We start from the raw sequence: 27,078 nt of genomic DNA on the forward strand, positions 1-27,078 counted from the left end.
GATGTGCATAGTGTCCTGGGGCTGTGGGACCCTGAGTAGGTTGTTAAACAATTCGTTGCTTCACTGTAATTTTGTTAATTATTTGAGGAGATGTCTGGGCTGATTCCCATGACACCTAATATGCACGCAGGAGGCCACACTGAAGACTGATTGGATGCGTGGGTGGATACATATCCTATAGTGAGGATGTCACCCCCCTGCCATGCTCAAAACCCATCTGCAATTCCCCCCAGCACAGAGGATAAATGCTGGGCTTCCCAGTGCCCTCATGAGCCAGCCGTGTCCACCTTACATTGCAGCCTCCTGGCATGTGCAGCCTCCTCCTGCTCCCTCCACACACCGTGTCCCCATGTCCTGTCATTCCTCCCTGCTTTTTTTTTTGAGACGGAGTCTCACTCTGTTGCCCAGGCTGGAGTGCAGTGGCGCCATCTCAGCTCACTGCAACCTCTACTTCCTGAGTTCAAGTGATTCTTCTGCCTCCGCCTCCCAAGTAGCTGGAATTACAGGTGCCTGCCACCAAGCCTGGCTAATTTCTGTATTTTTTAGTAGAGACCAGGTTTCACCATGTTGTCCAGGCTGGTCTCAAACTCCTGATCTCAGGTGATCCGGCCGCCTCAGCCTCCCAAAGTGCTGGGATTACCGGCGTGAGTCTCCCAGCCTCCGCCCTGCTTCTGAACATGCTTGCCCCCGGCCTAGAACACTGTCCCCAACCCACCCTGCCCAGCAGGCTTCCCTCAGGCCCCAGCTCCCATTGCACCTGCACATCTGATTGTTAATCAATGTGGCATTAGCACAGCACCTGGCACTTTGCGACACCCAGGACTGTACGCGTCTCCCTCTGTCCTACCCCAGCCATGCGATCCCTTTTCTGTTTCTCAAGCGTGTCTGCACCTCAGGGCCTTTGCACTCGCTATTCTCACTGCCTGGAATGCTCTTCCCCTGCTGCCCATTGTGCTAACCCCTCCCCTCATTCTGCCCAGATGTCTCCGGCGTTCCTTGACCGCCCTGTGAAGCAGCACCTCTCATCTCTTCCTCTCCCTCTACTCAGCTTTCTTTTGTTTTCTGAAAGATTTTTTTTAACACCTAAAACTAATGATGTGCTTATACAGGGGTTTTTTTTTGCCCGCTTTCCTCTGACTCTCCTGCTGGAATGTGAGCTCCAGGTTAGCAAACTTTGTTTCATCCAGCTGTGCACTGTGTGCCTTGAACAGAGCCTGGCACATCACAGTTGGAGGGATGACTTCGCTTTGACCCAGGGCTCTATGCCATTCAATCTCCCTTTTGCCTCTGTAGACCCCTGGACCCATCCGGTTACAATCCTGCCAAGAACAGCTACCATCCCGTGGAAGACGCCTGCTGGAAACCAGGCCAGAAGTGAGGTTTCTCCCTTTTTACACTGTCCCCCTGCAGTCCCTGTTGCCGCTGGAGGCTCTCTAAGCAGAGCCTTGGTTGGGAGAAATGGTCAAGTCTCTCCCTCCTGTGTTTTGGTGACAATCAGCAGCATTGAAAGGGACAGAGAGACAGCCCTGGGCATGAGCTCATGCATTTGGGTATTGGCAAGGGTTTCCCAGGGAGGTGTGAGGAAGCAAGGGTGCAGACGGGCAGCGTGGTATAGCCGGCACCACTGTCGCTCTTGCGGCTCTGTTCCTTCCCCAGGGTCCCTTACCTGGCTGTGGCCCGGACGTTTGAGAAGATCGAGGAGGTGTCTGCCCGGTAACTAATCAGGCTTGCCTGGGCGGGGGCGGGGACGCTTCTGGCTCTGTCCTCTGCACGGCGGTCCATGCTGCTTTGTTCCGCCAAATCCTTTCAACTTGGCCTCCGACCCCACTCGGGCATATGATCATGGATGTCAGACATGGTCACAAAAGCAGGTCCTCTTAACTTTCCGCCTCGTTCTCATGGGTCAGAGCAAGACACAAGGGTGAGCCCAGATGTGCGGCTCATTCTGCTTCCTGCCTTCACTGTCAACCCCACTTCCATATGTGTCCATGTTGGTTAAGTGATTCGAGCCTGTTGTGACTGCTCTGTAGTGTCCCTTTCTCACATTGCATATGTTACCAGCACTTTTTTTTGAGACAGAGTCTCACTCTGTCACCCAGGCTGGAGTGCAGTGGCCGGATCTCGGCTCACTGCAAGCTCCGCCTCCTGGGTTTACGCCATTCTCCTGCCTCAGCCTCCCGAGTAGCTGGGACTACAGGTGCCCGCCACCTCGCCCAGCTAGTTTTTTTGTATTTTTTAGTAGAGACGGGGTTTCACCATGTTAGCCAGGATGGTCTCGATCTCCTGACCTCGTGATCCGCCTGCCTCGGCCTCCCAAAGTGCTGGGATTACAGGCGTGAGCCACCACACCCGGCCCTAATTTTGTATTTTTAATAGAGACGGGATTTCACTATGTTGGCCAGGCTGGTCTCGAACTCCTGACCTCAAGTAATCTGCCCGCCTCAGCCTCCCAAAATGCTGGGATTACAGGCCTAAGCCACCACATCCAGCCCTCTTCTGTATTTTGTAAGGATGCTTTTTGGATTCAGAGCCTACCTGAAAAGACCTTGTTTCCAAATCAGGTCATGTTGTGAGGCTCTGAGTAGACACGAATTTCGGGGTAGGCTGTTCCACCCACTGCACCATCCAATGGTGGCTCTTGCCTACAATTATTACTGTGGGATTTCCCTAATGTTGGTTTTTGTATTTCTTCTCTGAACCTTAAAAACCTTGGTAATGAGACTTCTGTAAGAAAAACACAGATTCTCTTTTTAATGAGGCCCCCTAAGTTTGCCAGTAACAAACCCATTCTTTCCAGCTTTGATGTTTTAGACAGAAACACAGTTTTCTTTTTAGAGGCAGCAAAGCTTAGTGGCCGGGAGCACAGTCCTCAGGCACATGGCCTTGGTTTACATCTCAGCTTGATACTTGCTCTGTGACCTTGGGCAGGCCGTGGACTCTCTGTGCCTCCGTTTCTTCATCTGTAAGATGGAAATAATAATAGTACCTGCCTCAGAGGCGAGCTGTGAAGATTCAGTGAGTTAAAAGGTGCAAAGTGGCTGGCCGTGTTGGCTCGCGCCTGTAATCCCAGCACTTTGGGAGGCCAAGGCACGTGGATCATTTGAGGTCAGGAGTTCGAGACCAGCCTGACCAACATGTTGAAACCCCATCTCTACTAAAAATTAAACAAAAGTGAGCCGGGTGTGGTGGTGCGCACTGCTAGTCCCAGCCACTCTGGAGGAGAATGACCTGAACCCACGAGGTGGAGGTTGCAGGGAGCCGAGATCGCGCCACTGCATTCCACCTTGGGCGACGGAGCGAGACTCTGCCTTAAAAAAAAGAGTGCGGAGTGCTCAAAGCCAGCGCCTGAATTTAGAAAATGCTCCATAGCAGGCCAGGTGCGGTGGCTCACGCCTGTAATTCCAGCACTTTGGGAGGCCGAGGCAGCAGATCACGAGGTCAGGAGATCGAGACCATCCTGGCTAACATGGTGAAACCCTGTCTCTACTAAAAATACAAAAATTAGCCGCAGGTGGCGGCGCCTGTGTAGTCCCAGCTAACTGTGGCGGCTGAGACAGGAGAATGGTGAACTGAGTATGAGCTGCAGCGGTTTCCAGATTGGCGCCACTCTGCACCCAGCCTGGGGCGACAGAGAGACTCCTCTCCAAAAAAAAAAAAAAAAAGAAAACACCTTGTCATTTCAGCTGACCATCATCATCTTCTACTATTGTTACTGTCACACCAAGTCACCCCCCCACTGTATCCGCCCAGTGGGTTCACCTTGCCCGCTGCCTAGACAAAGCCAATCTATCAAGACGGGAACTGCAGTGGAGAAAGAGTAATTCCCGCAGGACCGGCTGGGCGGGAGACCAGAGTTTTATTTTCACTCAGGTCAGTCTCCCTGAGCATTTGGGGAGCAGAGGTTTTAAAGAAAATTTGGCAGGTAGGGGCTTGGGAAGTGGGGAGTGCCGATTGGTCAGGTTGAAGATGGACTCACGGGGGGTCAAAGTGAGTTTTTCTTGCTGTCTTCCGTTCCTGGATGAGATGGCAAACTCGCTGAGCCAGATTACCAGTCTGGGTGGTGTCAGGCTGAGTGCAGGGTCTGCAAACTCTCTCAAGACCTGATCTTAGGTTTTACAATAGTGATGTTATCCCCAGGAGAAGGCTGAGGAGCCAGAGGCTGCGTGACCCCTAAACCTAAATTTCTGATCTTGTAGCTAATTTGTGAGTCTTGCAGAGGCAGGTCCCTAGGCAAAAAGGGGTCTTTCCCGGAAAGGGCTATTACCAATTTCGTTTCAGAGTCAAACCATGAACCGAATTCCTTCCCACAGTTAGTTCTTCCTATACTCAGGACTGAACAAGGACAGCTTAAAGGTTGGAAGCAAGATGGAATCGGTTAGGTGTGATTGCTTTCCACTGTCATCATTTCCTCAGTTAGGGTTTTGCAAAGGCGGTCTCACCACTTAGCAATCTGTGATTTTCCTCATGGCTCCAGGCCCCAGAGCCTGGGACTGTTCCCGAGCCCTTTCCTCTTCTCCTTTCTCCATTTCTTTCTAGTGTCCACCCCCTTAAACCCACCCCACCCCTACACCACACTTTGGCCTTGAAGAATCAGGTGGTGACACCCCCGTCCCCTCCTCCAGGCTCCGGATGGTGGAGACACTGAGCAACTTGCTGCGCTCCGTGGTGGCCCTGTCGCCTCCAGACCTCCTCCCGGTCCTCTACCTCAGCCTCAACCACCTTGGGCCACCGCAGCAGGGCCTGGAGCTTGGCGTGGGTGATGGCGTCCTTCTCAAGGCAGTGGCCCAGGCCACAGGTAAGAGGGACTGTGGTTGGAGGGACCGGAAGGACGGGAACTCAGCCAGAGAAAATGCAGAGGTCAGGCAGATCGGAGAGAGACTCTGCAACTGGGGTGGGGCAAAGGCTGAGAGGGAGGAGAGCCTGATGGGGACAGATTTGCAGGGGTGTGGGAGAGAACATAGGGGCAGCGGTTCAGGCGAGGGAGGACCAGGCCTGTGTTGGGACAGGGGCCGTGGGGCGCACTAAAGGGGAGGGCTGGGGAAAGATGCTGGAGCCAGCGACAGCAGGATTTGGGGGCTGAGATTGAAGGTTGGGGCGTAGAGAGGTCTGAAAGGACTTCGACTGGAGGGACTGGAAGGAGTGGGAGGAAAGAACTCCGTGTGTGAGGGGCCAGTGGCCTGCAGGGGCCCAGCCGCCAGCGCTGGGTGGAAAGGCTGGTGAGGTGGACGACCCGCCTGCCAAAGGCCTGGAGTGCTCGGTGCTTATCATGAGGACACTGGGGAGCCATGGAAGGATTGTGAGCAGACAAGGGGCAGCGTCCAGGGAGAAGAGGAGCTGCATCCCAGCTGTAGAGAAGAGAGGAGAGGGCAGGAGTTGGGAGAGAGGGAGCACAGGAGAGATCTGGTAAACAGTGGGTGTCAGGGTGAGAAGGCAGGAGGAATGAATGCCTCCAGGATCTCCCTGGGCGAGGGGATGGATGAGGAAGCCATCAGCAGCCTGGGACCCTGGTGAGGGGCAGGCACCTGCAGGGGGCATTAATCACCCCAGCGTGGGGCAGGTGTGGGCAGCCTCTATCTGTGGGCCCCCAGGGCCATCCAGGACGTTTGGAAATGGGTCTGAGGCTCACCAGGTCTGGCTCAGAGCCCAGGGTTCGGGAGTGGTCAGCGTAGGAGGGATGACCACCCACTGGCGAGTTCTCATCCACTTGGGGAGAGGATGTGCTGGGAGCACTGGAGCTGGCTTAGGGCCATGGAGACCAGCGTGTAGGGAAGGCGGGGGTTTCAGGCTTTCGCGAGAGGACACAGGGACTGAGAAAAGTTGACTTGGATCAGGAAAGAGTTACAGGCTTATGGGAGCCAGAGGAGATGAGACTCAAGATTCTCTCACTCATTCACTCAAGATGTGTTTCTCGAGCACTGACGTCATACCAGACCCAGCACACACGGGGTCTGTTAAGAATACTCTGAGCTGCAGGTAATGAAAACCCAACTACATTGGCTTGGACAAAGAAGGATCTGTTTTTCTCACAAAAGAAGTTGCAGATGCTGGCTTTCCTGCCCAGCGATCCATGGCGGCCGGGGCCTCTTCCGCTCTCTCACGCTTCCACCCTTGGCATGCGTGTGTTCACACTCACACTCCTCTCCCTGCCGCCTCGTGGGCCCCGTGGCTGCCCAAGTCCTGGGTTTGTTGTGAGTTGTTGACCACTTTGGAGAATCCCATCCCCTTTGACGTGTGAGTCGATACGTCGCATACCGATGAACACTCACTGCTGATGTTCCCATTTATGGGAGTTTCACTTCACGTGCGAGACCCGGCCGTTTGGTGTGTCCCCTCATGTGCGGCGGCCAAGCGTCCGTGGACTGAAACGCGCGCTTGTTCATCACAGACTGCTTTCCCTTTCGTTCTTTTCTGTGTTAGGGTTAGGGCGTTATTTCGACATGTGTAGGCAGGTTATGTTATCTCCACATTTCATTTCAGAACAGAAAAGAGGTGACACACAGTATCTGGTGACAAGGGTGTGTTGGTTCTGATACGTTGAGAGCTGCTTGTCACACTTGTGACCGTGCCTTGAGGCTCCGCCTCCCCAGCTCTTACACCCAGGCGCCCACGGGACCCAGCTCTGGACAGTAAGTGGGGCCAGAGCACATCCCACGTGTGTAAGCTGGTGGCTCCAAAACAAGCCAAAGGGTCACTGGTCACTGCCAGAGATGTTCCTGACCTGCCAGAGGAAAGGGTCCCTTGGCCTTCTCTGCTCTGTCCACACTCACGTCCCTAGTGGTCTTGTCCCACCTACGGCTTTAAATCCCATCTGCTCCCTGATGACACCGGCCCAGATATCTCCCCTGAGTGTGGTCATGTTCGTTCATCCACCGCTTTCCTGGCTCCACGTGCATGTCTGCTGGCTTCCTACAGCCAGCGTAGCTGGGGGCACCATCCCCAAGCCGTTTCTACCAAGTGGGTGAGCGTTAGACACAGGGAGGTGCAGGGACTCGCCACAAGCGCACACAGCTGGAGAATATTTATCCAGGCCGCTAGAGAAGGGAGACACGCAGTCACAGCTGTCACCCTCGACACCCCCACCCACACTCTCCCCTGAAGGTCGGCAGCTGGAGTCCGTCCGGGCTGAGGCAGCCGAGAAGGGCGACGTGGGGCTGGTGGCCGAGAACAGCCGCAGCACCCAGAGGCTCATGCTGCCACCACCTCCGCTCACTGCTTCCGGGGTCTTCAGCAAGTTCCGTGACATCGCCAGGCTCACTGGCAGTGCTGTGAGTGGCGGGCTGCTCACCCCGGACCCCAGACATTTTGGGGACCTGAGGCCATGTGTGCATCAGGAAGGCTTCTGGGTAGACCATCGGCTGGGTCACTTCAGTTCTGCTTGTGGGGGGCACGGCTTCCTCTCCTCCTTTCTGCACCCAAGCCTAGGAGGTTCTCTCCAGAGTCTAGCAGACCCAATACCATGGCTGCCACATGACAGGACTCTAAATACTTCCTGGATAAAGGGAGAGGGAGGCAAGGAGAGCTAACTCGTTCTTACTGCCCTAAGAGTGGGCGGCCATGGGAGCTGGGACATGGGGATGGGGTGAGGGAAGGAGGGCAGGTGTTCCAAAATGCGGGGCAGCAGCGCGGCTGGTGGGGTGCAGGTGTGGTCCCTGCCTTCACCAGGCACTGACGGCTCTTCCCCCGACTCTCCAGTCCACAGCCAAGAAGATAGACATCATCAAAGGCCTCTTTGTGGCCTGCCGCCACTCAGAAGCCCGGTTCATCGCCAGGTGAGTGTGTGGGCCTGTGAGGCTGCGGAGGGGGACTGCAGACGCGGAGGTGAAAGGAGGGAGGGACTGGCAGCCGGAATCATCACGAATGCCCTGACCATCCTTGGACGAGAAAAGCATGAGCAGGAGACGTGGCCCCTGAAGAGTGGGAAGGGACACTGTTTCCTTTCTCAGGCCAGCTTCTGTCCCTTGGTAGTGCTGTCTAGAGAAGGCCCCTGGGCCCCTGTGGATGAGGTGTGCGGTGATTGATTAGTGAGGTCTGCCTCGGCCTGGGTACAGGCCCTGCAGCAGGAAGCCAGGATTTGTTTGCCATGACAGTGAGAGCAAAGCCATTGAGGGCTCACATCATGGAGCATTTCTTGGGTGCCCAGCCCTGTGCCACGTGCCTTATCAGTTCCTACCAGCGACTCTGTGAGACTGTCTTGTTACCCTCACCTCCAGTTTATAGAAGGGGAAATGGAGACACGGGGAGGCAAATTAAGCCACTTGCCTCCTGCCACTGGCTCAAAGCAAGGACCATGCTGGGGTCCTGACCATCACAGTCACCAGGGCGGGCGCCAGGCTCAGTTCTCTCCCTGACTCACCCTGCTTGAGTCTCGCCAACCCCTCAGGGCAGCTGAGATGAGAGGTGCTGGTGCACCTACTTGTGCCCCTCCCCAGTCCATGCTAGCTGGCAGGATCACTACTGCCTGGCCTCAGTTTCCTCATCTGTCACATGGGGCTGTGTGATGTCTGGGGTCCCTTTTGGGCTCTGAAGATCCTTCTGGTTTTTGAGGAGAGGGTCTATACATGTCACGGTGGGGTAGACCAGAGAAGGGAGGAGGCAAGATCGGGGAGGTGCAGACAAGCCCCCTTCCCTGGCCTGCTTTCTCCCCAGGTCCCTGAGCGGACGGCTACGCCTTGGGCTGGCAGAGCAGTCGGTGCTGGCCGCCCTCTCCCAGGCTGTGAGCCTCACGCCACCAGGCCAAGGTGAGCTCCTGTGGCCCGTCACTGTGTCCCTCACTGGAGTTAAGTCGGGCTTCCCCCCTCCTCTTCAGAGGCCCATGCCTGCCCCTTCCCCAGCGGGCCCCTGCCATCCCAGGCTCCTCTCCTCTGCGGGGGAGCGTCTTGGGCTGCGGCATCTGCATTCCTTGCCATACAGCAAACCACCCACTGTGCACCCTGGTGTAGCCAAGGACATGAGCACCTTCCAAAGCCTCTGGTGGGTCTTTTCTTAGAATTCCCACCAGCCGTGGTGGATGCTGGGAAGGGCAAGACAGCAGAGGCCAGAAAGACGTGGCTGGAGGAGCAAGGCATGATCCTGAAGCAGACATTCTGGTGAGAGCCGGGCCGTGGGCAGAGTTGCCATGGGCTGTGGGCAGAGTGCCAGGGATGGGGTGGAGCCAGAGGAGCAGTGGGCGGGGCCAGTAAGTGATGGACAGGCATCACTAGTGCGGTCATGGGGTGACTGAGAGCAGAGGTGGTGATCTAGACAAGACTGGTGCTTGGCATAAGGTTGATGACAAAGATCAGGAGGGTGGCAAACAGTGAAGGGTCAGTGACCCTAGGAGAGGTATAGAAGACGCTGACAGCGTCCGGGCACAGTGGCTCACGCCTGTAATCCCAGCACTTGGGAGCCCGAGGCGGGCAGATCTCTTGAGGTGAGGAGTTTGAGACCAGCCTGGCCAACATGGTGAAACCCAGTCTCTACTAAAAATACAAAAATTAGCCTGTAATCCCAGCTACTTGGGGGGCTGAGGCACGAGAATCATTTGAACCCGGGAGTCGGAGGCTGCCGTGAGCTGAGATCACGCCACTGCATTCCAGCCTGGGCAACAGAGTGAGACTCTGTCTTAAAAAAAAAAGAAAAGAAAAACGCTGACAGCAAGGGAGGGCAGCTGGCATCATGAGGTTTCCAAGTTCCAGACAGGGCTGTGCGTGTAGAAAGGCCTCAAGGGACCCTGAGAGGAGCGGGTGACTGGTACATGGTGAAGGGTCCTGAGAGTCACGGAGAAGACATTGGGCTCCAGAGAGAGCTGTGTGGAGGGACCTAGGACAGCAGCTGACCCAGGGCTGGTGACTCCAAGATCCTGACTGCCCCAGAGAGGATGTCCGAGGCAGGAGGGCCGATGGCAGTTCCACGGATGCCCTCAGAGCACCTGCTGTGGGCCAGGCAGAGCAGACAGCGGTGAACAAGGCCCAGTAGAGCTCCCAGGCCCGGGCAGCAAGCTCAACCCAGCCTGCACGTGGGGCTCTACCGGCTGCTGACCTCAGGCCTACCCCACACCAGCTACATCAGAATCTTTGTAGGTGGAACCTGGCCTTGAAAACCGTTATTTATTTGTCTATTATTTTTTTTTTTGAGATGGAGTCTTACCCTGTCATCCAGGCTGGAGTGTAGCAGCACAATCTTGGCTCACTGCAACTTCTGCCTCCAGGGTTCGAGCGATCCTCCTGCCTCAGTCTCCTGAGTAGCTGGGACCACAGGCGCGTTGCCACCACCCCTGGCTAACTTCTGTGTTTTTAGTAAAGACGGGATTTCACCATGTTGGCTAGGCTGGTCTTGAACTCCTGGGCTCAAGTGATGCACCCGCCTCGGCCTCCCAGAGTGCTGGGACTACAGGCATGAGTCACCGTGCCTGGCCAAAAACCTTTTTTTAAAAACTATATTCTCGAGTAGTCTCACGTGTAGCCCGAGTAGAGAATCGCTGGTCTCATGGTGACAGACAGGGAACAGGGGCAGGGCCAGACTAAGGGAGACAAGGTAACAGATAGTGACGCCAAGGGAGAGCACAGAGACAGGGTGGCAAGAGGAGTTCGGCACGTGGTGACTGAGGTGGGCAGAGGTATCCAGGAGGCCAGTTTTTTGGGAGCAGGCCAAGCTCTCTTTCCAAACTGTGTGAGTTCTAGAAAGGCTTCCTCTATCTTGTTCTCACCCTCCACCCCAGCGAGGTGCCCGACCTGGACCGAATTATCCCCGTGCTGCTGGAGCACGGCCTGGAACGTCTCCCGGAGCACTGCAAGCTGAGCCCAGGTACAGACCCCAGGGGCGCTGAGAGCAGCCCTGCCCCTTCCTGAGTCGGTGTGAGGACGGCCATTGTAGGCGCCCCTCTCAGAACCTGCAGGGTCCTCTCCCTGACCAAAACCGAATGCTCTTCCCTGGTGCTGAAACCCACTGCTTTTCTCCTTGGAATTTCCCCAGTTTCCCCTTCTGGAGTAGACAGGGTGTAGGCGACGCTGCTGTGATAAACAGGAGCTGGGCGTGGTGGCGTGTGCCTGTAATCCCAGCTACTCGGGAGGCTGAGGTGGGAAGATCGCTTGAGCCCAGGAGTTCAAGGCTGCAGTGAGCCATCGTCGCGCCACTGCCCTCCAGCTGGGCAACAGAGTGAGACAATAAATAAGTAAATAAAAATGGGCCAGAAGGCAGTGGGTCAGGCAAGATAGAGTCTCTTTCTCTCACACATAAATGTCCAGAGCAAGGGAGGTGGACAGGGAAGGTACAGGTGTGCAGCTGTGACCCAGGGATGACCCAGGCACCCAGGTTCCTGTGTCTTGTCCCTCTGTCCTCCAAAGATTGTCACCGTAGTGTCTGTGATCAAATGTGGCTCACTTCCCTGTTCTAATTATAGGAGGAGGGACGCAGAGGAGGGAAGGGAGGCAACCAGATTCCTTGCAAGGATGTCAGCCAGACATTGCACATGCTGCGTGGGTTCCAATCACATGGCCTTTCCCAGCTGCAAGGAAGGCTGGAGGCTGTAGTCCCAAGTGGGAGGCTAGGTCCCTTTCTAAAACGTGGGAGGCTTCGTGACTGAATAGCAAGGAAGGAGAATGGTCCTGGGGCCCGTTAGCAGTTCTCCTCGCCATGTTTCCCCTCTAATCCATTGCCTTCCCTCTCCTCTAACTCACTCTCCTCCTCTCCCAGGGATTCCCCTGAAACCAATGTTGGCCCATCCCACACGGGGTGTCAGTGAGGTCCTGAAACGCTTCGAGGAGGCAGCTTTCACCTGCGAATACAAATATGATGGGCAGAGGGCACAGGTATGGAGAGTGGGATATATCCCTTCCACAGACAGGAGAACGTCAAAGAGCAGGGGCGGGGGGTCACTGATGCCTGAGCTCCAAGCCAGCCTGCAGTACAGACTGCCCAGCTGCCCTCGCTTGTCCCTCTGGGCTTCAGCATCCGCCTCCATGCAGTGGATGCGGCTTTTGTTTTGTTTTGTTTTGCTTTTTAAGACAGAGTCTTACTCTGTCACTTAGGCTGGAGTGCATTGGCATGATTTCGGCTCACTGCAACCTCCGCCTCCCGGGTTCAAGTGATTCTCCTGCCTCAGGCTTCCAAGTAGCTGGGATTACAGGCGCACACCACCACGCCCAGCTAATTTTTGTATTTTTAGTAGAAATAGGGTTTCACTGTGTTAGCCAGGATGGTCTTGATCTCTTGACCTCGTGATCCACCCACCTCTGCCTCCCAAAATGCTGGGATTACAGCTGTGAGCCATCACACCCAACCTGTAGAGTGTGGTCTTAACTACCTCACTGGCTTATCCAAAGCGACAATCATCCAGAATCCTGACCGATGATAGTGGGAGCTCATGAAATGTGGGCTCCACTGATGCTGCTGGTGGATGTGTTCATTTCAACAGCTGTTCTGGGAGGTGCCCACATGACCCCTTCATGCTGTGTTGTGCATTGTGTCCTGTGATCCAGGGTCTCAGGTGTCCTTGGTCCTGGGGTCTGTAAGAATGGGTTATGTCTCTTCTGTCCTGGCAGGTGTGGGGCCTTCGCTCCTGGGGATAGGTAAGCAAGCGAAGTGGGTGGATGCCACAGGGCTCGGGGCAGTTACAGGAAGTGGACCCCTGAGGAGACCAGCCCGGCCAACATGGTGAAACCCTATCTCTGCTAAAACTACAAAAATGAGCCAGTGTGGTGGCGGGTGCCTGTGATCCCAGCTACTCGGGAGGCTGAGGCAGGAGAATCGCTTGAACACGGGAGGCGGAGGTTGCAGTGAGCCAAGATCGCACCACTGCACTACAGCCTGCACGATACAGTGAGACTCCATCTTAAAAAAAAAAAAAAAAAAAAGACAAGGGTGGATCCAGTAGACACAGGATCACACAGATGGATCTCCAAAATAGTGTTGAGAAAAAAGACACAAGATGATTTATGATAGTGACAATGATTTCTTGACAACTGTTCCTTGAAATAATAACATACATACAAGATACTATATATGCAGCCCTGCTTAATGGCTGTGACCAGACTGTCTTAAAATAAATAGACATAGAGGGTGGGCGCAGTCGCTCATGCCTGTAATCCTAGCACTTTGGGAGGCCAAGGTGGGCAGATCACCTGAGGTCGGAAGTTTGAGATCAGCCTGGCCAACATGGTGAAACCCCATCTCTACTAAAAATACAAAAATTAGCCAGGCGTGGTGGTGGGCTCCTGTAATCCCAGCTCCTTGGGAGGCTGAGGCGGAAGACTCTGTTGAACCCGGGAGGTGGAGGTTGCAGTGAGCAGAGATTGCACCACTGCACTCCAGCCTGGGTGAGACTCCACCTCAAAAAAAAAAAAATCAGAATGAGATCTAGAGCATAATGACATTTAAACAAATCAGCACCCACACGCAGCAAGGTGCACGTGCTTACATGGGGAGAGGTGTAGGGTTGGAAATGAAGAAGAAAATGATGGCAGGAGCTTCCAGAGACAGGGCTGGGAGGTGCTGTTGGTACTGAGGAGATGATTCGCTCAAGTCTCCACACTAGTTCCTCCTCCAGAGCTTCCAGAACCTTCTACCAGTGCAGGTGGGGTCAGAAGAAAAAGGTGAGGCCGCATGAGGGGACTCAGCTGATTTCCCCTCCCTTCTCCCATCGTGACAGATCCACGCCCTGGAAGGTGGGGAGGTGAAGATCTTCAGCAGGAATCAGGAAGACAACACTGGAAAGTACCCGGACATCATCAGCCGCATCCCCAAGGTGGGCGTCTGCCACGCACTTGCACTCTGCCACGGGCTGTGGTCAGGGGTGCAAAAACCTGAGGGCAGTCTAGGCCAGCGTGGCACAGTGCGGGGTTTATTGGGAGGAGATCAGATTGCGTTTGGCTGCAAATGATGGAGCACTCAGTCCTGCGCGGTGTACGCCGATAGGATTTTTTTCTCACATCTAGAGGTGGGCACCCCAGCACTGACTTGGCTGAGCACTGATGTCCCCCTGAACCCAGCTCATCACTACCTCTATCCCCTGCTGTCCGTGGCTGGTTGGCTTTTAGTGCTGATGCTTGTCCCCTTAGAGTTTCCCAAACAGATGTCACTCTTCCAGACAGAAAGAGGGAAAAGGGATTCTAGCTTGAGTTAACACTTTCCTGGACACCTCCCACCCACACCCGCTCCCCTGCCGTGGACTCCAGCTGGGAGTCACTGTCCAGCACCGAGTTCTGTGGCCACCTTAGTGCAGCAAAGGTGCACTAAAAGCCGGAGTCTAACTCTGCAGCCTCTCTGGTCAGGAACGCAGGGAGAGGAAGTCAGGACGAGTGTAGATGGGGCCAGCCTGCGGACAGGCCCCGAGTCTCAGAGATAGAGTCATACAGAGCTGGGCCTCACAGGCCCCAGAGCTGGGGGCTTCTCTGCACCCAATGGGGGTCTTGTGCCTGTTCAAGGAGTCCTCCGTCAAAGAGCCTTTCTCTTTGCCTGCCCCTAATTCAATAGGAAATAGGCTATTTCAGAAAGCAGGGGGCACAGTGGCCAGCTTTCTGCCTGTTAGAGACAGTGACGGCGAGAGGCACAGCTGAGTGCGTGCATTAGGGGAGCTCCTGTTCAGTGCCAAGCACTGTTTTTTAAATCGATTTTCTTAAGGTGTAATTTCCCTAAAAGTTAGTGATTTTCAGTGTGCACTATGCTGTTTCATTAATTTTGAAAAGTTCATACACCCAAGTAACCAACAACCCAATGAACGTATAAAATATTTCCACATTCTCATCATTCTAACATATTTCCTCTGGGCGTGGTGGCTCACACCTGTAATCCCAGCACTTTGGGAGGCTGAGGCAGGTGGATCACCTGAGGTCAGGAGTTCAAGACCAGCCTGGCCAACATGGTGAAACCCCGTCTCTACTAAAAATACAAAAATTAGCAGGGCATGGTGGGCGAGTCCGTGTAATCCCAGCTACTCGGGAGGCTGGGGCATGAGAATCGCTTGAACCCAGGAGGCGGAGGTTGCAGTGAGCCGAGATTGTACCACCATACTCCAGCCTGGGTGACAGACTCCGTCTCAAAAAAATAAAAAATCAAATACTTCCTCGTGTCCCTGGCCAAGCGAGGCCGCCTCCTGTGCCCCATACCATGCATGCGCCAGAGGCAACCCCAGGTCTGCTTTTTTGTCGCCACAGGTTGGTTTTGCCTGTTCTAGAGCTTCCTGTCGTTGGTATAATACGGCACTAGTCTCTTGCATCTGGCTGCTTTTGCTCATTCGTTCAGCAGGTATTTAGTGGGCATCTGCTCCGAGCTAGGCCCTTTGCTGGAGACTGGGAGCGTAACAGGCCTGCCATGGTCTCTGCCCTCACTGAGCTCATAGCCCAGCAGAGCAGGCAGACTTTCACCAGGGAGTCCTGCAGTTGGCTCTGTAATTATACGTGAAGATCCGGGTTCCGCAGGAAAGGACCAGCATTCTGTGAGCCTATGTAAGAAACAGGCCTGGCTGGGCTCAGTGGCTCACTCCTGTAATCCTAGCACTTTGGGAGACCAAGGCAGGCAAATCACTTGAGGTTAGGAGTTCGAGACCAGGCTGGCCAACATGGCAAAATCCTGACTCTACTAAAAATACAAAAATTAGCCGGGTGTGGTGGCACGCACCTGTAGTCCCAGCTATTTGGGAGGTTGAGGCAGGAGAATCACTTGAGCCTGGGAGACACAGGCTGCACTGAGCGGAGATTGCACCACTGCACGCCAGGCTGGGTGACAGAGGGAGACTCTGTCTCAAAAAAGAAAGAGAAGAGGAGAGACCGGGCGTGGTGGCTCACACCTGTAATCCCAGCACTTTGGGAGGCTGAAGCGGCTGGATCAGTTGAGGTCAGGAGTTCAAGACTAGCCTGGCCAACATGGTGAAACCCTGTTTCTACGAAAATACAAAAAGTAGCCGGGCGTGGTGGCATGTGCCTGTAATCCCAGCTACTCAGGAGGCTGAGGCAGGAGAATTGCTTGAGCCTGGGAGGTGGAGGTTGCAGTGAGCCGAGATCATGCCACTGCACTGCAGCCTGGGCGACAGAGCGAGACTGTCTCAAAAAGAAAAGAAAAGAAACAGGCTTGGCTTAGACTTGGTGCCAGGGAAGCTCCCTGGCTCCAGGATACAACATGAATGCTGCCCCGGCTTGGGCAACACAGTGTTCCCTTGAGGGAAAAGAAGGCCTCCCAGTGGAGGAGACGGACGGGGCAGGCATTCTAGAGGGAACGGCATATGCAAAGGCCCAGTGGTGGAAGAGGCATCGCCCATTTGTTTGAGAAACAGAGAGGCTCACATGCTGGGGCGAAGAGAGGCTGAGGGGGCCAGGCGAGGCGAGGGACGACCCAGGCTGACCCAGGAGAGTCCCCACAGCTTTGGGGAATCATGGGGATGGTTTTTAGTAGGGAGGTGCTTTGATCGGATTTGGGGCTTGCCAGTGTCACCCTGGCCGCTATGGGTAAGCTGGATTGGAGGGGGTCGGTGCAGGACAGGGAAGCCCAGTAGGCTGGGCTGAGCAGGGAGGTGGTGGGAAGTGGACAGCTTAGGAAATCATCAAGTCCACTAGGGAACTGAATGTGGGTGACAGAAGGAGGGAGATGACAAGAGCTCCTGGGTTTCCAGCTTGTGGGACCAAATATTACATTCTCAGAAACGTTAGTTTCTGTCTCCTCTTGGTGGGAATAAGAGAAAAGCATCTGTGCGCATGTGCTGCCTCTTTGTTAGTGCATCTTGAGAGCTGCAGAAGAAAAGGGGAATTTATCTCCCTGTGTTTGTCTTCCCACCTCATGCTCCACCTGGTCTCTCCCTTCACTTTTCAGATTAAACTCCCATCGGTCACATCCTTCATCCTGGACACTGAAGCCGTGGCTTGGGACCGGGAAAAGAAGCAGATCCAGCCATTCCAAGTGCTCACCACCCGCAAACGCAAGGTAGCATCACCCGCTCCACTGCCTGCCAAGGCCCCGTACTTCCTCATCTTCCACCCAGTCCTGGCTGCGGGTCCTGCCCAGTGCCCAGAAGGGCAGAGTGTCAGTCTGGATGCAGTTCTTTCAGCCTTCCGCAGAATGGCTGCCACAGCTCCAGCCATCACATTCTCATCCCAGCATCCCAAGTAGGAAGAGGGGAAGGCCCTTTTCCTGCATCTCTGTTGTTTCACTATGAAAGATCTGTTCGGGAAACCCCTACAGGTTTCCCCTTTTCCATCTCATTGGCCAGAACTGTGCCATGTCACTGCCATTAGCTGCAGAAAAGGCTGGGAGAGCAAATATCTGGTGAAGGGAAGTGAGGTTGTCGGAATTAGCTGAGAGCCGTTACAATCCAGCACCTGGAACCAGCAGCATGGCTGCCCTCACAGATGGGCAGCCAGTTAGGTGGGGCGAGAGGGAGACCAGTAGGTGCATGCTGTTGGCCTCAGGCCCAGCACCCTGTCTCACCTTCCTGCACTCACAAACTCCATTGTGCCCCAACCCAGGAAGTGGATGCATCCGAGATCCAGGTGCAGGTGTGTTTGTACGCCTTCGACCTCATCTACCTCAATGGAGAGGTGAGTTCCGGCTTCCTGTCCAGGGGCAACTGAGGGGTGACGGGGTGGGATGTGAGCCTGGCAGCTGCCAGTCTGACTTCCATTTCCGACTCTGCCACTTCACACGGCCAGGAGGCCACACTTGGGCAGGAGTTCTCAAAGTGTGGTCTGAGGACCCCTGAGGTTCCTTAAGATTCTTTCAAGGACATCTTCGACGTCCCTCTGTTTCCAACTCCACGTTGGCGTGAGGTGGATCTTCCTCAGGTCCTGCCACCAGAACAGTGTGTTGCAGAAGCACGCAGGAGAATCCAGCCTCTATGAAGCCAGATATTAGAGGATTTGCAAAGTGTAAAATAATGCCTCTAGTCTCACCAATTTTTCAAAACATAGGTTATGTTTCATCAAAATATGTTATTTAGAGCCAGGCACTGTGGCTCACGCCTGTAATCCCAGCCTTTTGGAAGGCGGGAGGATCGCTTGAGCCCAGGAGTTCAAGACCAGCCTGGGCAATATAGAAAGACCCTGTGTCTATTTAAAAAAAAAAAAATTTAATATTATTTGGATTAGCATATTGGATTTATTTGTTTAATTTCTTATTTTAAATTTCTAATATGGTGTAACTATAATATTATGTAACCCACATTAACAAGCTCTATGGAGTGAGTCTTGAAAAATTTTTGTTTTTGTTTTTGTTTTGAGACGGAGTCTTGCTCTGTCACCCAGGCTGGAGTGCAGTGGCGCGATCTGAGTCTTGAATAATTTTTTTTCGAGATGGAGTCTCGCTCTGTTGCCAGGCTGGAGGGCAGTGGTGCGATCTCAGCTCGCTACAACCGCCTCCTCCCAGGTTCCAGCGGTTCTCCTGCCTCAGCCTCCCAAGTAGCTGGGATTACAGATGTGCGCCACCACGCCCAGCTAATTTTTGTATTTTTAGTAGAGACGGGGTTTCACCATGTTGGCCAGACTGGTCTCGAACGCTTGACCTCAGGTGATCTGCCCCCCCTTGGCCTCTTAAATTGCTGGGATTACAAGCGTGAGCTCCCGCGCCTGGCCTTGAATAACTTTTAAGAGTGTAAAGAGGTCTCAAGAAAGGAAAGTTTGAGAATGCCTTGCTTTGGGGTATCAGGAATCTGGAGCCAGGCCACATGCCTTCAGATCTCAGCCCTCCCTTCCTAGCTGCGTGGCTGCAGATGAATGACTCAGCTTCCCTGTGTGTCAGTTTCCTGATCTACAGTAAAGAGTTAACAGTGGCAAGTGCCTCATCTGTTAGGGTGAGTGCTAACTGGTAGGACAGGGGTGTGGAACTCAGTAGCTAGTACATGGAAGCTTTCAAAAGAAATTTAACTGCAATCAGGCCGGGCGCGGTGGCTCACGCCTGTAATCCCAGCACTTTGGGAGGCCCAGGCGGGCGGATCACTTGAGGTGGAGAGTTCTAGACCAGCCTGACGAACATGGAGAAATCCCGTCTCTACTAAAAATACCAAAAAAAAAAAAAAAAGTAGCTAAGCATGGTGGCACATGCCTGTAATCCCAGCTACTTGGGGGGCTGAGGCAGGAGAATTGCATGAACCCGGGAGGCGGAGGTTGCGTTGAGCTGAGATCGCGCCATTGCACTCCAGCCTGGGCAACAAGAGTGAAACTCCTCAAAAAAAAAAAAAAAAAAAACTGCAATCATCATCATCCCAGATAATCTTTCTTTCTTTTTTTTTTTTTTTTTGAGACAGAGTCTCGCCCTGTTGCTGGAGTGCAGTGGCAGGATCTCGGCTCGCTGCAACCTCCACTTCCTGGGTTCAAGCAATCGCTCTACCTCAGCCTCCCGAGTAGCTGGGACTATAGGCATGCACCACCACACAGGGCTAATTTTTGTATTTTAGTAGAGACGGGGTTTCACCATGTTGGCCAGGATGGTCTTGATTTCCTGACCTCGTGATCTGCCCTCCTTGGCCTCCCAAAGTGCTGGGATTACAGGCGTGAGCCACCGCGCCCGGCCCATACCAGATAATCTTTGACAATCTGGTAGATGAACAATGATCTTGTGATAACTTGATAACTTCCATCTTATTAATGAATATCGATTATCAGTCATCTTTTCAGATTGTTGGCCGCGTGCATTTGTTCTGTGACTTACCTGCGCATGTCTTTTGCCTGCCTGTCTGGTGGGTTCTCATGTCTTTCTGGTCTGAACACTCTTTTTCTCTGTTAGGCCTATCTGTCCTTCACCGGGACAGGTGGAGCTGGTAGTGGTTCTAATACTGAGATGCCTTGGGTGCCCAAACCCGCAATTTTATGATGCAAACTGACATTTCACTGCATGAAATTACTGTAGGAAGACAGTCAGAGTCTGATTTTTGTTTCCTGTGATGTCTGGGGAGAGAAAAATCAAGCATCAGGTGCTTTCCAAACACTGGATACTTTGTGGATTTTTCTGCAGGATTTGATCATCCCTGCTCAGCTGGTTCCTTTCTCTCCCACGAGCATTTCAAATATTTCTTCTCATTCCTTCGAAGATTCCTTCTTTAAACTTTGTTGATGGCCTATTTTGCTGTGTAGAACTTGTTTGAAGTATTACTTTAAAAAAATTTTTTATTGGCCGGGCGTGGTGGCTCACTCCTGTAATCCCAGCATTTTGGGAGGCCGAGGCGGACGAATTATGAAGTCAGGAGATCGAGACCATCTAACATGATGAAACCCTGTCTCTACTAAAAATACAAAAAAATTAGCCAGGCGTGGTGGCAGGCTCCTGTAGTCCCAGCTATTCGGGAGGCTGAGGCAAGAGAATGGCGTGACCTTGGGAGGCGGAGCTTGCAGTGAGCCGAGATCGCCACTGCACTTCAGCCTGGGCAATAGAGCGAGACTCCATCTCAAAAAAAAAAAAAAATTTTTTTATTATCAGTAGTTGAACATGAATGAACTATTTTTATGTAGTCAAGTAGGTATCTTTTTTCTTCTCTTTAATGTGTCCTCATCCCCTAGATTTTTTTTTTTTTTTCTTTGAGACACAGTCTGTCTCTCTCTCAGGCTGGAGTGCAGTGGTTTGATCTTGGCTCACTGCAACTTCCAACTCCCGAGTTCAAGCAATTCTCCTGCGTCGGCCTCCCGAGTAGCTGGCACTACAGGTTCCTGCCGAGGACCTCGCCCAGCTAATTTGTGCATTTTTAGTACAGACCAGGTTTCACCATGTTGGCCAGGCTGGTCTTGAACTCGTGACCTCAAATGATCCTCCTGCCTCAGCCTCCCAAACTGCTGAGATTGCCGGTGTGAGCCACCACAACCGGCCTACATTTCTATTTTTAGAGCTTCTAGTAGTCATATTAAAAGGTAAGAAGAAACAGATAAAATCCTATTTTCTTTAACCCGGTGTCTAAGATATTATCCTTTCAATGTGTGATGAATATAAGAAATTATTAACGTGGAATTTTACGCTCTTTTGTTGGATTAAGTCTTCTAAATCCAATGACTATTTTGCCCTGAGCACATCTCCAATTGAACTTGCTGCATTTCAAGGGCTCATGGCTGGTGGCGGCTACACTGGGTAGCACCTGCTCAGCTGAGTTTTCCAGACATGCGCTGAGTAGGTATTGCTGCATTTTACAGATGCGAGCTCTGGGTGCACAGAGGTAAACGCTTGCCCACCTGAAGTCACCAGCCAGGAAGTGTGTGGCTGGGATGTAAACCTGAAATGGTCTGACCCCAGATATATTGTACCTGCCTAACCCTTGTGGCTCCCCTCTCTCATCTTTTCATACAAGACGTTCATGAGCACAATTTTACGACAGAAAAGAACTGTCGATGGAAAACACATGCGTGTCCCCCTGGAGGGCAAGCGGTGAAGGTAGTTTAACATCCACACAGAGAGAAGCCCTGGGCAAAGGGCAGAGCAGGAACACTGCGCATGGATGGGAACCGATCGCACAAAAGAGAAAAGCAATTCAAAGCCACAAGACGGATTAGTCAGTGTTGATATGCGGAGACAACTGCCTTATCCTTTGTTTGAAAACATTAGATCACCCCCTTCCTCTCTGACACACACTCTTGCAAGGTCCAGCTGGACTGATTTCAAAGAAAACACAAAACTCTAAAGGTACTGAAAAAACTCAGTGAAAACTTTCGGAATTCTAGGGAAAGGAGGACTTTTTTTTTTTTTAATCGTCTTGGAGATGAGGCTGGGTGCAGTGGCTCACGCCTGTCATCCCAGCACTTTGGGAGACTGAGGTGGGTGGATCGCTTGAGGTCAGGAGTTCAAGACCAGCTGGCCAACATGATGAAACCCTGTCTCTACTAAAAAATGCACAAATTAGCTGGGTGTGGTGACGTGCACCTGTAGTCCCAGCTACTCAGGAGGCCGACGCATGAGAGTCACTTGAATTCAGAAGGCAGAGTCTGCAGTGAGCCAAGATTTCACCACTGCAGTCTAGCCTGGGCAACAGCGACATTCTGTCTCAAAAAAAAAAAAAAAAAAAAAAAAAAAAAAACTGATGAGATGCCCATAAAGTGTTAATTCAAGCTCCAGCGAGGCCGCGGCCCCCTGTCTGGTGCTCCTGAAGGCACCGACTCTAAATGATATCAAGCCCTCTTGCCAGTGACCTAGCCCCGTGCTTTAAGCTCCCGGAATCCTTCTGACGTCGGGGTTCTTCCCTCTCAAGGCTTTCCACGAACTAGCTGTCACTAGTTGTGACCTGCACGTGTCCTGTTCGCCTCACATTTGGGGCTTATTGTCTTTATTTCCACAACGATGTCTCATCTCTCTTCTCCTCCCCGGCCCTGCAGTCCCTGGTACGTGAGCCCCTTTCCCGGCGCCGGCAGCTGCTCCGGGAGAACTTTGTGGAGACGGAGGGCGAGTTTGTCTTCGCCACCTCTCTGGACACCAAGGACGTCGAGCAGATCGCCGAGTTCCTGGAGCAGTCGGTGAAAGGTGAGGGTGCTTGCTCTTCTCTCCTGAGGTCTGCAGCTTGCGCTGACCCTGGCCTCCCAGCCCGTCCCCAATCCGGGACTGTTTGACCAGAATCCTGCCTGCCCTGGCGCTTGTGAGCCAGGGCTTCCCAAGGACCACGCTTCTGTGTCTCCCTCAGACTCCTGTGAGGGGCTGATGGTGAAGACCCTGGATGTCGATGCCACCTACGAGATCGCCAAGAGATCGCACAACTGGCTCAAGGTGATTCCCACCCCCTAACCGGGCCTTCCCTGCCCTGGGTCTGGAGTCTGTCCCAGCTGGGCCGTGGATTTTGAGCCTCCACTGTGTACCCTGTCCGCGCGCAGGGCCCCTTTCCACAATCCCACCCCAGCCCCCTGCTGCAGCCCAGGTTCAGAGACTCCCTCCCTGCTACAGGCTGAATTCAGACCTCCTCCCTGCTGCAGCCGAGTTCAGACCTCCTCCCTGCTGCAGCCAAGTTCAGACCTCCTCCCTGCCGCAGCTGAATTCAGACCTCCTCCCTGCTGCAGCAAAGTTTCAGACCTCCTCCTGCTGCAGCTGAATTCAGACCTCCTCCCCTGCTGCAGCCAGTTCGAACCTCCTCCCTGCTGCAGCGAGTTCAGACCTCCTCCCCTGCTGCAGCGAGTTCTGAACCTCCTCCCTGCTGCAGCCGAGTTCAGACCTCCTCCCTGCTGCAGCCGAGTTCAGACCTCCTCCCTGCTGCAGCCGAGTTCAGACCTCCTCCCTGCTGCAGCTGAATTCAGACCTCCTCCCTGCTGCAAGCCCTTGCTCAAGTTGTGATTGAGAACAGCCCCAGCCTGAGCACTGCACATCCCGAGCGGTGCAGCGTTGATGTTTCTCTCCCGAGCCTGCCGCCCATGTCATGCCAGGCTCTTGGGCATGAAGTCAGCCAGGACATGAATAAGAGAAAGTCGGGCAGGAGTGGGCGCCGTGAAGAAAAGTGAGTCAGCTCCGGCCCCGCGAGGAGGGGCTGGGAGTGCCCCAGGTGATCAGGCCAGGGACAGAGCACTAGGGAAGAGAACCCCCGGTGCAGAGACCCTGAGGGAGGAGCAGGCTCTGCCTGTGCAGGGAGCAAGGGCAGGCGAGGCGCGAGGTGAGCTCAGAGTGGGGAGCAGGCCCCAGATGACGCAGCACCTGGGGGCCACTGTGAGATAAAGCTGGATCTTCCTCTTGAGGGTTTCAGGAAGTCAATGAGGGTTCCGTGCCAGGAGTCACGGTCAGGTTGTCATTGTGCAAAGCTCCTGGGGTTTCCCCTCGAGTGGAGGACGGGCGTGGTGAGGGCCAGCGAGCAGGAGCCTGTCCTTAGTAAGAGTTGATGGATGTTTGAGTGGAGAGGGGCTGGAGCGGGAGGCACTGTGGCACCGAGCTGGCCAGGCCGGCTTACCAGCTCTTCCTGTGTGCTTATGGCTGTCTGTGGCTATCTTCCCTCCAGCACAGACCTTTCCTGTCTCAGGAAATAGCACCGTTGTGCCCCCAAGGCTGAGCTTCTGCCTGGCACACGGTCAGCACTTAGTGAACGTGTCTGAATGAATGGAAAAACGCTCTCTCTTTGGAGGAGTGGCCAGAGCGAGTTGGCCACGTCTCTGTACTGAGGGAAAGAGGGTGCCAAGGCTGACTCCTGAGGTCCCATCGATCCCGCCTGCATTTCCCATTTGTTCTTATTTATTTATTTATTTATTTATTTATTTTGAGATGGAGTTTCGCTCTCATTACCCGGGCTGGGGTGCGATGGCACGGTCTCGGCTCACTGCAACCTCCACCTCCCGGGTTCAAGCGATTCTCCTACCTCAGCCTCCTGAGTAGCTGGGATTGCAGGCACACGCCACCACGCCCAGCTAATTTTATATTTTTAGTAGAGACGGGTTTCTCCATGTTGGTCATGCTGGTCTCAAACTCCCGACCTCAGGTGATCCACCCGCCTCGGCCTCCCAAAGTGCTGGGATTACAGGCGTGAGCCACCGCGCCTGGCCCCATTTGTTCTTATTTAAACCTAGAAGCCCTCCCCATGTCCAGTCTCTTCCCAGGGGCCATCCTTGGGGTTCCTTCTGGAAGTTCCCTTCAGACTTACCTCCAGTCCCTCCTCAGTCCACGGAGGAGCCCCTCTCCAGCAGTGAGGCCCCCGCCTTGGGCGCTCCCCCTCTCATCTCTTGCCTCCTCTTCCCCCAGCTGAAGAAGGACTACCTTGATGGCGTGGGTGACACCCTGGACCTGGTGGTGATCGGCGCCTACCTGGGCCGGGGGAAACGGGCCGGCCGGTACGGGGGCTTCCTGCTGGCCTCCTATGACGAGGACAGTGAGGAGCTGCAGGCCATATGCAAGGTCCTGGGGGACTGGGGCTGACCGCAGAAGCAGGAGGGAAGGAGATTAGACTCCCGGGGGGACTTCCTATTGCACAACCCAGACCTAGGGACACTCACATCCCCCTGTGAAGGATTCGTTCTCCCCAATTTTTATTTACTTTTTCTGGTTCTATAAGTAATTCTTGCTTCATATAGAAAAACGGGCTGGGATAGAAAGGTGTCAGGAATGTGTGTCAGTGAGAGATGGAGATTAGCTACAAATAGTGGTGGCTCACACTAAGAAAAGGATTTTTTTCTTTATGAAATGAGAAGTGTGGAGGGGGCAGTCCGATGCCATTAGGGATTCAGGTTCCTCCTCTCTCTCCCCACATTATTTTTTGTCATGTGCCTCTGGCCTCATCATCACAATGTGGCTACAGGAGTTCCAGCCCTCATGGCCATGCCTGCTCCACACACCAGGAAGGAGCAAAGTGGGGTGGACCCTGAGTCAGCCTCGTCCAACACCTTCTGCTCAGGTTCTGTTGCTCATCACTTTGCTCCATGGCTCACCCCTAGCTGCAAGGAATTCTGGGAAATGTGAAGTGATTTTTATTTTTTTTCAAGTTAAAGTTTTTCTTAAAGCTGTGCACATTTTGGACTAGATTTTCTTAATGTATTTCCTATACTCCCCTCTCCAGCAAATTTGGGTCTTTTGCCACAGAAGCAGAACAAAATATCACCTAGACTCCCACCGCCCAGAGACACACAGTAGTGACATTTGAGGGAATGTTTTATTTACATTTTTGCAAAGTTGTGGTCTTTCTCTGTGAGTAATTTTCTCTTCTGCCTTTTTACCCTGGAAGTACTTTATTTTCAATGTTGTGTATGCCCTTAAGCAGTGTGGCAACAGGACTTGAATGCCTGCACGAGAATTTTCAAGTGCTATGCCCCAGTGTCCTGAACCAGCTCCCTGTGGCTGTCTGGGGAAGCTGTTGCCAGCTTTGTTCTTATGGGCGACATCAGTACTTAGTGTCCGTTAACCTACGTGATCAGTGACAGAAATGATTTTATATTTCACAAATATTTTGGCCACCAATCTATATTGTCACCATTTTGCATTATTTAGAATAGATTTTTAAACAAGCTATTGTCAGGACAAAAGGCAAAAAAATCCTTCAGACTCTCAATGCAAAAGGAGCCTTCCAGGTGATATTGGTCATTATTGTTCACTTGCTGTCTGCCAGCATCGAGCATTATTGCTAATTTTTAGCCTTTCCTATTTTGGTAGGTGAAAGAAGCTCTTGGCAGTGTTAACATTAGAGACGGGCCGGGCATGGCGACTCACGCCTGTAATCCCAGCACTTTGTGGGGCTGAGGCGGGAGGATCACTTGAGCCCAGGAGTTCGAGACCAGCCTGGGCAACATAGTGAGATACCACCTCTACAAAAACTTTTCTAAAAAAATTAGCCAGGCGTGGTGGCGCATGCCTGTGGTCCCAGCTACTTGGGAGGCTGAGGCAGGAGGATTGCTTGAGCCCAGGAGGTGGAGGTTGCAGTGAGCCAAGATTGCACCACTGCACACCAGCCTGGGTGAAAGAGCTAGGCCCTGTCTCAAAAAAAAAAAAAAAAAAAAAGATTGGAAGTGAGGACAGCCGGTTACTGGGCAGTGAGGATGTGGGTGGGCATAAGGGAGTGACTTCCTGGGCCAGGGAGGCAGTGGCAGCAGAGGAGTTTCTCCATAAAGTGGAGGACAGGGCAAGCCTGCTGGGAGAGCATTCCCCACCTGGGAATCTCGGGCTGGATGCTCCACACCCCCAGCTCCCCACTTCTCTGGTTTTCTGTGGATACTGCATAGACCAGAAGGCGGTGGGGGCCATGAGTGTACACAGCTTTAGATGGCGGGAGCAAGTGCTGGGCCCATGGCCGGCTGAGGCTCTGACCTCCCGCTTCCTCCCCGCAGCTTGGAACTGGCTTCAGCGATGAGGAGCTGGAGGAGCATCACCAGAGCCTCAAGGTGAGTCATGGCATCCGCGCCTCAGCCAGCCCTGCCGCCTCCCGCCCCTGACGGCGCGCTCCTTCCGTCAGGGCTCTTGACCTCCACCATCTTGGGACTCTGGGTGTGGGCAGGAGGGCAGCAGGCAGTGGAGCTGGCTTTGGAGTCCAGCATCTCCAGGTTCACGTCTCAGTGCTGCCAGCTACTAGCTGGTGACCCTGCTCAAGGAACCTCGCCTCCCCAAGCCCTGTGCCTCATTCACACCAGGGGGTAGCCGCAGGACACAGCAGGTGCCACAACTGCTCCTTGTGAAGTGCCTGTGAGCCCTGATCAGTGTGAGTATGAGTTGTCATGGTCACAGGCATTTCAGGCATGAGTGTCTGTCCTACATATTGGATCT

The 27,078-nt window shown here is 53.5% G+C and overlaps 1 protein-coding gene across 1 annotated transcript in view; it reads left to right on the forward strand.

Moving 5' to 3' along the window:
- The window catches only part of LIG1 (DNA ligase 1), a 51,993-nt gene that overhangs the window by 19,613 nt on the left and 5,302 nt on the right, over nucleotides 1-27,078 (forward strand). Inside the window, 16 exon segments of the mRNA XM_009194853.4 lie at nucleotides 1,294-1,374; nucleotides 1,657-1,713; nucleotides 4,623-4,795; nucleotides 7,099-7,265; nucleotides 7,693-7,769; nucleotides 8,647-8,738; nucleotides 8,987-9,086; nucleotides 10,697-10,782; nucleotides 11,671-11,786; nucleotides 13,625-13,720; nucleotides 16,777-16,887; nucleotides 17,430-17,501; nucleotides 22,245-22,389; nucleotides 22,547-22,629; nucleotides 24,574-24,726; nucleotides 26,646-26,699. Coding sequence (XP_009193117.2) covers nucleotides 1,294-1,374; nucleotides 1,657-1,713; nucleotides 4,623-4,795; nucleotides 7,099-7,265; nucleotides 7,693-7,769; nucleotides 8,647-8,738; nucleotides 8,987-9,086; nucleotides 10,697-10,782; nucleotides 11,671-11,786; nucleotides 13,625-13,720; nucleotides 16,777-16,887; nucleotides 17,430-17,501; nucleotides 22,245-22,389; nucleotides 22,547-22,629; nucleotides 24,574-24,726; nucleotides 26,646-26,699 — 1,663 coding nt within the window.

This window comes from Papio anubis, chromosome 20 (genome assembly GCF_008728515.1).
Source record: "Papio anubis isolate 15944 chromosome 20, Panubis1.0, whole genome shotgun sequence".
NCBI classification, from domain to species: Eukaryota; Metazoa; Chordata; class Mammalia; order Primates; family Cercopithecidae; genus Papio; species Papio anubis.